Source organism: Myripristis murdjan, chromosome 17 (assembly GCF_902150065.1).
Source record: "Myripristis murdjan chromosome 17, fMyrMur1.1, whole genome shotgun sequence".
Classification (NCBI taxonomy): Eukaryota; Metazoa; Chordata; class Actinopteri; order Holocentriformes; family Holocentridae; genus Myripristis; species Myripristis murdjan.
Window position 1 is genome coordinate 1,669,110 of NC_043996.1, and position 12,350 is coordinate 1,681,459.

Sequence of the window (12,350 nt, forward strand, 5' to 3'; positions counted from 1 at the left end):
ACTCATACTAAGTTGGTAAGTCAACTGATAATCTATTTATTTAAAGTTGAGTATTTACACTGGACAGGCTGATAGGAAGTAAAGAATCAGCAGTTAGTTGTGAAAGTCAACTGATGAAACTGAAACTAAAAATTAAGATTGGACAGTCAAATTAAAGTGTGACCCACATTTTAGATCAAAGGCCTTGTTCATGTTAATAAAACAGAAAATGTAGTTGGTTAGATTAAAAATAAATTGAAATGCAGTACCAAAAATGTATTGTCATTGTTGTGATTTTTAATAAATTGATAGATCGAGTTCTGATGTCTGTGTGAGTGTACATACAATGAAATCCACTATAATGAAACATTTTCTTTCTTCCCCTTGGATATAATATCAACAATATTTACTAAATTGGAAATTAAACATTACAATTTATAAAGTGCCAAGAGAACAAAATACAAAATATTAACTAATCAGCTATAATAAATGGGAAACCTCTGGTGCTGAGTCCATTAAGGAACAGAAAAGCAGAAAATATTACAGGAACAACACAATTATGCAACAGATATTAGAAGTGTGTGGACAACAGTTGATGTTTTCATATGAATAAATGTCCTCTCAACTCTCAGCGTCTGGCTGCTCTTTGCTGGGAAAAATCCTCTCCTGCGTTTCCTGTTTCCTGTTTGTCAGGAAGAAACAGAAGATGATGTGGGTGGTTAGGATGAGCAGCGATAGCCGCCATGATGGAACAGACAAAGAGGGCCAGCAAGGAACATGCAGGGAGGAAGAGGTTATACAGTCCCACCTACACTGTTTGATTGACAGGTGGAAGTGCAGAAACACCTCAGTGATGACATGAAGCTGCAACGACTCAGGGAAAAAGAATTTTTAAAAACAGAAACTTACATTTTCCTACTTTAATAGTTCCTGTCTACTTGAGCTGACAAAACTCAGCCGAGGCTCCATAGGGCCAATGAACCATAAATCCAGCATGGAGAGGCTGAGCGAATGTGGTCTGGACTTTGTGGAGGAGAGTCATGGTTTCAGAGACGTTGTAGAAGGACAGGATACCTGCTGTGTGATCCAGGTACACTCCTACTCTGGAGGACACATGTGATGTGAGAGTTGTGATGCCGTTATGTCTGAACTGATTGTAACAATCTAATGCCCAAGACTTGTCATTGGATCCAAATAGACCTGTTCTGCTAATATCCTTGTATGTGACAGCTATTGAAAAAAATACCCCCCTCCACTCCACCTCCCAGTAACAACGTCCAGTCAGACTCTCTCTACTCAGGACCTGATGCCTTCCAGTGAATCTGTCTGGGTGACGAAGATATGACTGATCTTTTCTCATTAGTGTCACTTTTCTGTTCCCCTCAGATAATGACAGCCGTGTGTGTGCTGTGTTTGGATCCAGTGTCATTTGACATGAATATTGTAAGAACTCAGCTCTGGTCTTGGGCTCTGGTTGTGACAGTAGAACATCCACTCCAGTCCCTGTCAGTGAGATCTTGGACCATTCCTCACTAAGAAGCTCCTGTAGTTTGTCTCTCAGCTCTGACACAGCTGCAGTCGCATCCTCAAAGTAGCTCAGAGGACGGATGTTGATGCTGGGTGAGTGTGTAGATTCACTGAGACGTGAGAGCGAGGGGTAATTGCGTAGAAAATTGTTGTGATCCTGTGTGTGTGAGAGCTGCTCCAGCTCAGCGTCTTTCCTCCTCAGCTCGGCGATCTCCTGCTTCAGCTTCTCCTGAACCTCTTCAGCCCGACTCACTTCCTCTCCCTGCTGGGATCTGATCTGCTGCTTCACATCAGACCTTCTTTTCTCAATCAAACGGATCAGCTCAGTGAAGATCTTCTCACTGTCCTTCACTGCTTTATCAGCAGAGCGACTGATGGCCTCCACCTCCTGCTGAAGCACCTTCACGTCTTTCTCTGTGTCCTGGATTCTCTGCTGGATTTTTTGCCGACTCAGCCCGAGCTCTTTCTGCCTCCCGGTCCTTTCTGCTGCAGCTGAGACTGTGTCATGGCCTTTATGTTCATCCATGGAGCAGAGATAACAGATGCACTGCTGATCAGTGCGGCAGAAGATCTTCATCACCTCATCGTGACGAGAGCAGATGTTCTCCTGAAGCTTCACGGTGGCTTCCACCAGCTTGTGTCTCTTTAATGGAGCTGCATCGTAGTGAGGTTGGAGGTGCTGCTCACAGTAAAAGGCCAGACACACCAGACAGGACTTGAGGGCTTTCAGCTTTCTCCCAGTGCAGACATCACAGGCCACATCTCCAGGTCCAGCATAGCAGAGATCAGGAGGAGCAGCTTGGAGTCTCATCTTCTTCACTTCCTCCACTATTTCTGCTAACATGGTGTTTTTCACCAGGACAGGTCTCGGTGTGAAGGTTTGTTTGCACTGGGGGCAGCTCTGGATTTCCCTCTGCTCCTCTTCATCCCCACAGCTTTTAATACAGCTCATACAGTAGCTGTGTCCACAGGGAATAGTCACCGGATCCTTGAGTAAATCCACACAGATCGAACAGCAGAATTTTGCCAAGTCCGGCTGAATTCCTCTCTGCGCCATTTCACTGGTCAGGGACAGTGAACGTCTGACAGTTTCACTTTCTCTGAAACCATAAAAGTTGAGCTGTGATCCAACACAAATGTGTGCTCCTCCTCTTCATGTTCCTGAGCTGATCTGCAGTGAACAGGCTCGTCAGCTCTGGCACTCGACAGCGTGTTGTTTACAGCCATCTTTAAAGTGTCAGATCAGTGAAAGGGGAGGGAGCCAGGAAATGTCTGGCAGAATGATACTGGCTGTGTTTGAGAGCAGGAAGAAGAGGGAGATGTTATCAGGCTCTGCTTTATTCCAGGAAGCTAAGTTTCAATGAGGCAGGCGTTTTTTTTTTGGGGGGGGGGGTTTTAAGCTAATAATAATAAATTTTATTTATAACGCACTTTACATTTAACAAAAAATCTCAAAGTGCTACAAGAGAGAACACAGCCAACAAACAAATAGAGCAAAGAGTATTAAAAACAGTTGTCAAACAAGAAACAATTATAGATTAAAAGATTTTTTTGAAGAGGTAAGTTTTAAGTCCCCTTTTAAAAGACTCAATAGTCTGTGGGGCCCTCAGATGTTCTGGGAGGGTGTTCCACAGTCGAGGAGCCGAGGAACAGAAAGCTTCCCGAGTGTGCAGCTCTTAGTCCTTGGGGGGAGAAGTCTGTGGGTGTTGGTAGAGCGGAGTGAGCGTGTTGAGGACTGGGGGGTGAGGAGTTCTTTAAGGTACTGGGGGGCGTTGCCATGGATGCACTGGAATGTGAGGAGGGAAATTTTGTATTTAATCCGAGCAGAGATGGGTAGCCAGTGTAATGAGTGGAGGAGGGGTGTGATGTGCTCATATTTACGCACTCTCAGCAGGATTCTAGCGGCACTGTTTTGCATGTGTTGTAGTTTCTGTATGCTCTTGCTGGGAATCCCACTGAGAAGTGCGTTGCAGTAATCCAGTCTGGAGGAGACAAAGGCATGGACGAGCTTCTCCGCGTCTCTTAAGGTGAGTGTGGGGCGAAGTCTGGCTATATTTCTGAGGTGGTGGAATGATATTTTGCAGAGGTGATTGATGTGGGCTTCAAAGGTTAGATGGGGGTCAAACCTGACACCCAGGTTGGTAACTGTTGATGATAGTGGGATGTCCTTTCCAGAGAAAGTAATGCAGGTTATGGTGGAGTTTTGGATCTAATGAGGGGAGCCGATGAGGATGGCTTCAGTTTTTGAGCCGTTCAGCTGGAGAAAGCTATGGCTCATCCATACCTTTGTCTCCTCCAGACATGCCGTGAGGATGGATGAAGTCGCTGATGATGTTGAGTCGCTGTCTGCCCTCATGTATAGTTGTGTGTCGTCCGCGTAGCAATGGAAGGATATCCCGAAGCGACTGATGACCTCACCAAGGGGGAGCATGTAGAGGGTAAACAGGATGGGTCCGCGCACTGACCCTTGTGGAACCCCGCAGCCAACAGCATGTGAACGGGACCTTGATCCTCCCATGGCAACATATTGTGACCTGCCAGTAAGGTAGGATTCAAACCACCTCAAGACTGTGCCTTTAAGGCCAACAAAGTCATGCAGACGCTGGAGCAGTATTTGGTGGTCGACCGTGTCAAATGCTGCAGTTAGGTCAAGGAGGATGAGGAGGGATGGTGAACCAGAATCAGCTGTCATCAGCAGGTCATTTGTTACTCTCACCAGTGCTGTTTCTGTGCTGTGGGCGGAGCGGAAGCCAGATTGAAACTTTTCAGAGATGTTGTTGTATTGGAGGTGATCTTGAAGGTGGGTGGCAACAACTTTCTCTAAAACTTTGGAGAGAAATGGCAAAGAATGAAGACTAAGACAAATCAATATGGAAGAGTTAAAGTTGAGAATAATAACTTCACTTGTAAAATATGTTTTGCTCACAATACACAGTTGAAACTAACAGCAAAGTGGAGCAATCTCATTGTTTTTCTCTTTCTCTCTCTCTTTCATAAAATTTCATAAAACCGAAACATCTCCCGATCAAACATAAATGTCATATCATTTGTAGTGTTTGTGTTCTGTTGAATATTGTGTTGCGGAAGCTGAAATCCACATCTGAGCCTTGCTGAGGTGTTGTGTTCTTAACTAAACATCTGTGTCACCAGGCGTCCACTGGATCACCTTCATGACAAACAGCACACAGACACACAATCAACATCCTCCATTATTATACACATTGAGCCACTGCTCCTATAGAGAAAGCTCTACTTTATAGTTGTGCACTGAAGGATACTGTCCGGCTCTGTGCTGTCAGCTCGGTATATTGTGCTGCTGTGATGGGGAATCTTACTTTAGATCTGTCTATATGATTCAAACAAAAACAAAACAAAACAAAACAAAACAAAAAAAGCTTGTTTTTTTTTTTGGGACAGGAAGCAGCCAGACCGCTCTGCTGGGTATTTGACGGTGAGCTGGGGCGGAGGGACAGGTTTTCTCCTGCTTTATTATTGGAAGAGGAGCTGTTTCCTTGCAGAACATACTACCATTTAAGTCCCATGTCGAGCTGTACAGTAATACTAATGGTGATCATAGCAATAATCACAATAACTATAATATTAATAATAGTGACAACAACAATAATAATAACAATAATATCAGTACTACTATTAATAATAATAGCACTAACAGTTCTGATGGTAGTAGGGATGAGTAATACTAATAATAGGATTAATAATGACTAATAATAGGATTATTAATGACAGGACTAACAATAACTAAAATAGTATTTGTAGGAAGGTGTTTTGAGCAGGATCATGGGGGTGAGGGGCCAGTAGGTGGTTTGCAATCACAGATGCAGACACTCCGGCTATGGAGGCAGAAATACCTGCTGAAAGGAAGCCAGAAGAAGGGAGAGAGAGGAGGGGGCTCAAAACTGCAGGAGAGAGAAGCCACAGAGTTAGTAACATGCTGTAATGCAATAAGCATATGTAAGAAAGGAGACATGAGAGAGCTCAGTGCATCATGGGAGGGCCTGTGGCAGTCTAGGCATCTAGCAGCATCACTATGGGACAGTCCTAGTTCTAAGCTTCATCAGCAAGGAAGGTTTTAAGCCTACTCTGAAACGAAGAGAGGGTGTCTGCTTCTTGGACCGAAGCTGGAAGGAGGTTCCACAGGAACAGCTGAAGGCTCTGCCTCCCATTGGACTTTTGGAGACTCCAGGAACCAGAAGTGAGCTGCATGTTGGGAGCGCAGTGCTCAAGTGGGGTGGTAAGGCACTATGAGCTCATTAAGATAAGATGGTGCCTGATCATTAAGGGCTTTCTACATGAGGAGGAGGATTTTAAATTCTGGTCAGAAGCTAATATGGGAGTAATATTATCTGCCTTCTCAGTTCTTGTAAATTGACATGCAGCAGCACTCTGAATCAGCTGGAGAGTCTTTACAAACTTGTTGGGGCAGCCTGGGAGTAAGGAGTTGCAGGAGTTGCAGCCTAGAAGTAACAAATGCATGGACTAGTTTCTCTAAATCTTTTTGAGAGAGGAAGAGCCTCATTTTTGCAATATTGTGTCAGTGAAAAAAGGCAGTGTTTGCAGTTGGAGTGGACGGAGGCTTGATCCAGGTTAACATACAGGGCATTACAATAATCGAGCCTAGATGAGATGAAAGCGTGGATAACTTTTTCTAGGTCATTTAAAGGGATGTAAGGTTTAGCTTTGGCGATCAGTCTCAGTTGATAAAAGCTTGACTTAACAACAGCAGAGATTTGCTTGTCAAATTTAAAGGCTTTATCAAAATAAACACCAAGACTCTTGACCGTCGGATGGACGCAGGCCGCAAGAGAGCCACGGGTGCTGTAATCCAGGACACCATTATGACCAAAAACAATGGCCTCTGTCTTGTTCTTGTTTAAATGGAGGAAAATGTGGGAGAGCCAGGCCTCAACCTCAGTCAGGCAGTCATACAAACGCTGCATCGGACCCTTGGTTTTCAATTTCAGTGGCATGTAAATTTGCACATCATTAGCATAACAATGAAAAGAAATATTATATTTTTCAAAGATTGACCCGAGAGGGAGCAAATAGAGTGTAAACAAGATGGGGCCCAAAATGAAGCCCTGTGGGACACCACTTGAAAGTGCAGACGTTTTAAGGCTGAATTATGCTTCAGCGTTAGAAGAGCGTACGGGGGTTGTGCAAAGCACGCATTTCCTACGCAGCGCGTGTGTGTCCAACATACCTCTGCGAAACACACTGAGCAATTCTCCGCCCACCAACGTCGCTGCTCTTCTGTACGTCTTGGTAATGGCGAGAGGACGAGTGGTATAGGTGTGGGTACTTGCGCACCTCCTCGGCCAGGTGTTCTTCCGCGAGATCCAGCATTCTCCAAAGTTTTCAAACACAAACCGACAAGTCGAGACACAACAGTTGTTTTAAAAACGGCGCTGCAAGCCGGCACAACAACAGGATGTGATGTACTTCGGCGGACCAATCACAGCTCTTGTGGGGCTGCGTAGCGTCTGCGTAGTTACAATTTTTGGGAGGCGCGCGGCAAGGCTCTGCGGCAGTCGCACAACCCCCGTAAGCTTCGCACAACCTCCGTACGCTCTTCTTACGCAGAAGCATAATTCAGCCTTTAGAGCTACAATCCCCCATTTTAATTGTTACAATTGGCCTTATAGTTCGATTGTCTCTTGCATTATCCAATGTATTACATAGTTCAGGGCAGCTTGGCTGCTAAGCAGAGGACAGATAAAGCTGGAGCCAGATGTACTTTCTCTATCTTGTTATTTAGGTCTGTTGCATTAGATACATGCCCAGTCAACATTCACACACATAGCATAGCACATTCCAGAAACAAGGCATGGACAGTGGTTGGCCTGTCTATGTCCGGGTAACTGGCCAATTATTCTCGGTTGCGTTTAAGTCCAACCTATGTACGGGGCAGGCCCAAGCCCAAGAACGTAAATGTGGATCATTTCCTGATATCGTGGCTCATTCTGACTGAGATCCTGCAAGAGCTCTGTCACACTGAGACCAGCGCTGCCTTGCTTTATATGTGACCATAATAAATATTGCATCAGAAAATTGAAGACTGACTCCGGTCTGTTCTTGGGCTTTCAACAAAAGAATCGGGAGCTAACATAATGAAGAAGCTCCTGTTAGTCAAATAGGACTGAAACCATTCCAGAGCCACACCTCTAACCCCTACGACATGAGATAACCGTGAGAGGAGGATTGAGTGGTCAACCGTGTCAAAAGCAGCTGTTAAATCTAAAAGCACAAGAATGGCAGGATCACCTGCATCAACAGTTAAAATCAAATCATTAAAAACTCGCAGAAGTGCTGTTTCAGTACTGTGGCGAGGTTTAAAACCAGACTGAAACTTTTCCCAAATGTTATGGTGTGATAAAAAAAATCTTGTAGTTGTTCTAAAACAGCTTTCTCTAGCACTTTGGATAAAAAAGGCAATTTAGAAATTGGACTAAAATTGGACAAAATAGAGGGGCCAAGAATCGTGTGTTTTAACAGGGGCTGTACTACAGCATGTTTAAAAGCAGCTGGGACACAACCAGAAACAAGAGAGGTGTTAATCAGTGTCAAAATTAATTGGGAATTTCCCAGTTTGGGATCAATAAAGTATACCTATCTATCTATCTATCTATCTATCTATCTATCTATCTATCTATCTATCTATCAAAATGAAAGTCCCGACAGTGTCAAACACTTCTTTGAGCAAGCGAGAAGGCAAGCAATCAGAGGGACAGTTAGTTGGCCTCAAATGATGAACAATCTCTGACAGTCGAGATAGTGAGATTGGCTCAAAATTGTCTAACACATCGGAGCATATGGGAGGAACTGAGGGATCGAGTACAGGAGGCACAGATATGGAAGCTCTGAGGACGGCTATTTTATCAACAAAGAAAACTAAAAAGCTGTCACAGAGTGTAGTGGAAGGAGTGATAGGAGCTGTAACATCACAGATTAGCTTATTGAGAACACCAAACAAGACCTGTGGCCTATGATATTACCAACTCATTGCAGCTCTCTCTGGTCCTCTTCCCTTATCAGTTATCAAACAATTCAGATAAGTCATACACCTGTAATAGCTGTCATTGTTAATAAGCAGGCTAATAAAAATGTGTGTGTGTGTGTTTGTGTCCTCTTATACAGTGCTGGACAGAGAGATGAACAACGGCTCGCTGGCTCGTCCCTATCACATGACCAGCTCTCTCCGCAGGACCATTCGGCGAGCTCGCAGGAGGAGAAAGACGTGAGCAGTAAAACTTGTCGACTGAGGTTTCTTCCTCCCTCTGCCTCACGGCCGCCACTGTGCCAGGAAATGGCTTTGTGATGAGATGGCAGTTACACCAGGAAGTTACAACGGGAGTGGTTTTGCACTGACTACAAGTCGTTATAAGTTTATACTTTTTTCACAGCGGCCATCTTTACAGGAATAGCAGGGTAAACACAGATATTACAGATCTCTCCATGCACTGTCAGATGTCCCTACCTGAGTTTCCACCTCCATGCTGAATGTGCTCCTTTGCAGCTGACAAGGACACCTGGCAAGAAGATAGAAAAACCTTGATCTTTCCACTTGACAGCAAATGAGTCGCCAATGAGAGTCAAGATGACAGCTAACATTAGCCATTCACGGTAGCTAGGCTGGGTACAGCCAACTGCTGGTCTATTCATCAAATTAAATGAATGCACTGCTATAAATCTATAGCATCATGAGCACGGAGAATGTTAGGGGCTGGAACACCAGACAGGAGAACACAGAGGATTGGCTGAGAAAAACACTGGGGAGGGAACAGACCAATCAGGGATAATCACACAGACTCAGGACAGGTGTGGGAGCTGGGAGGGGCAAACAAGAAACAGGTGGAAACACTAATGAGGGCAAAGGCAACACCAAACACAAGGAAAACACAGCAGGCACAGAACTCAAAGAACACAGACACAGACACAGAGTCCGGGGGGAAACACAAGTGACCAAGAATACACACTAGCCCACAAAGTCCATAAAGAAAGTGCAGGGAAACTCAAAAGACAAAGTTCTAACCAAAGTTCGAAAATACACAACGGTGACAATCTTTCAGTTCTTCTCCATAATTCCAGTTTGAAGTTGCAACTTAATGGGTATTCCCTTGCACCTTTCCATATACAAAGTAGGATTTTTTCATGTTCTGTGTTCATTGTAAAGCTCCATCTTTAATGACATTAATTGAAATGTCATTCCATGTCGGTCTAACAGAGCTGGGGCCCTTGTTGTTCATGCTGGCTCACTGGACAGACTCTGGTGCACAAAACAAGCAAACAAACAAACAAACAAACAAAAAAAATCATGTCTTTGCTCACTAAAAAAAAAAAAAAAAAAAAAAAAGTTATTTCTTAGCACAGTAATGGAATATATGTTACATCTCCTAAATTGTATTTGTCACTTTATATTTGGCTAGTTTAGCACTGATACTGATATCCATGTATGTTTTTGAGATCAGTAATTTTACTTATACTCAGGTATGTGTTGACTGCACTATTGGCTTTTTCTGCTTTTTCAGTCACATTTATGAGATTAAGAAGGCTATGTGTGAGCACTGCCTCACACACCAGCCAGTCATAAATGGCCAAATGTGGAGCCATTCAGCTATCCAAGAGAAGAAGAGCGATTTGGCTTTATTTTGTTTAGATTTAATATTTAATTTCTTTTGCATTTAAATTAATGTAATTTGAAACATTCAGCCTTTTAGAAATGCATGGCATACACGCATCAGTCACAGCAATCACAACAGTGTTCTCTTTTCCAAAAAAATAATATGGTAACTAATACTGTAACTAACTCTGTATTAGACAATATTTATATTTATATTTATATTCATCAGTTTTAGGGGCATTCCAGTACTGTTTATCCTTAAATGTCTGCCAACGCATTTTCTTTGTGGAAGTTATAGTAAAATAATGGTCTTGAGGAAAATATTTATAAGTAAAACTGAGCATAGAAGAAGACTGAGAGCAATCTGTTGGCTTCCACTAAAATAAACTAACAACTTTTGGTTAACCTATGAAGATGTGAAAGTAGACCATTTGAGGCAAGTTCCCCACTGCCCCCTCATATGAGGTAAGAAGCTTTATGCTAAAGTTATGGAAACTGCACTTTATCAGTTAATAAAACGTGTTCATGAGATTCGTTTTTTTTTTTTTTTTTTTTTTTTTTTTTTTTTTTTTTAAATAAGATATCCCTTTACCACATTTAATATTTTGAAACAGACTAACAAGATGTTGGCTATCATGATATAATCACTCTTGAAATGTGTTCACATTAAAACCTTTCTTCTGTTCATATGTATGGCCACTAAGGAGTGGCTCGGCGATAAGTGCCTTGCTCAGAGGCACTTTGATTGTATCTGAGGGAAATTTAATCATTTTGTTGATATGAAAGGTTGTTTTCTTTAGGATGAACACTATCTGGAGGTCCCAGTTTACCAGCTTCCTAATTCAAAGACTCTGTGATTTACCTCAAAGATCCAGAGTGTTGTTACTAGATTTAACCAGCAGGGGTCAGTGTCTGCACGGAGAAATGTTGGATTGTGTGTCAGCGCGCAGTAAGGATCAGTTATGGAGCAGACCATCAAACATCACACATCACATGCTCCATACAAATCTAATTTAAGCCATGAATGTCCTGCAGGTTCAAGCCAGCAAGGCCAGTCTTCCTTATAGCCTAGCTGAAAAAACATTTGTAGAAACTGGTCAGCATATCACAAATGAGGTTGGTTATGACTGTCAAACATTCAGTATCATTAACAAACCGTGACACATTTCTCATGAGCTCAGTGGTATCAGGTCTTCTCAGCTGTGACATACTGAGTATTAAAGACTTGACACACCGGCCTGGAAAAAACCCTCTGCTCTCTGTGTTGAAAATGTTTAAAGGCAAAAGATTATTAAAAAAGTCATGGAAAAAAAAAAAATCAAAATTCATGAAATAGTAACAAACTTGTAGCCTCAACATATAACCTATGTAGATGCAAATATTCATTAATCAAATAGACCAGTAGCCCTGTACACACGAGTTCTGAATTACATAATTTTGGATATTATACAATTACAATTACAATTCACATTTGGCAGATGCTTTTATCAAAAACGGCATATATATGAGATTTTTATACACCACAAAGCTCTATTCAGGTTAGAACAATCACGTGCCATATACATTATTATTATTATTATTATTATTATTATTATTATTATTACATTATACTACCATGTCATACGATTCACTTGGATTTATGATACATTTTTGGTTTCCTCAATATGACACCAGGACATGAAACCAAATATCTTCAAAAATATATCACAGAGTAAGAAATTTCAGTTTTGTAAGGTGAAACCTCATGCAGGGACCAGGTATGGTAAGCAATCTGTGACTTCCACCATGCTGACACACTGGTACTACTGACTGCTGTACTCACACACACAGACACACACACACACACACACACACACACACACACACACACACACACACACTAAAAGCCAGCTGTGTGCCTACACTGATTGTCTCTACCAGCCTGGACCAGTTGGTGCACTTTCTCCCAAGCCAATCAGTGTCACCCTTCTGTCCATTGGGTGCATATAAAAACAGCTGACATTAGCAGATCCTACTATTATTAGTAATATTACTGCTGCAACTACCACGACTACTGTTACTGCTACCACCATAACTGCTGGTAGATTTATTACCACCACTACTACCACTACAACTGGACTACTGCTCTGTTAGTCCCGTTCCTAATACTTATTACTACAATTAGTCTTCATACTACTCATATTACTGTAAAAGTATTACTATTAAT

The 12,350-nt window shown here is 42.5% G+C and overlaps 1 protein-coding gene across 1 annotated transcript; it reads right to left on the bottom strand.

Annotated features, from left to right (window-relative positions):
- Positions 1–60: 60 nt before the first annotated feature.
- Positions 61–2,581, bottom strand: LOC115375890 (tripartite motif-containing protein 16-like). Its single transcript, XM_030075478.1, has one exon. The coding sequence runs from the start codon at positions 2,561–2,563 to the stop codon at positions 914–916; it is 1,650 nt and encodes a 549-aa protein (XP_029931338.1). The 5' UTR covers positions 2,564–2,581; the 3' UTR covers positions 61–913.
- Between the last annotated feature and the right edge of the window lie 9,769 nt (positions 2,582–12,350).

Excerpts from the sequence above, each read along its gene's own strand:
- LOC115375890 (XM_030075478.1), bottom strand. The coding sequence starts at position 2,563 with ATGGCGCAGAGAGGAATTCAGCCGGACTTGGCAAAATTCTGCTGTTCG.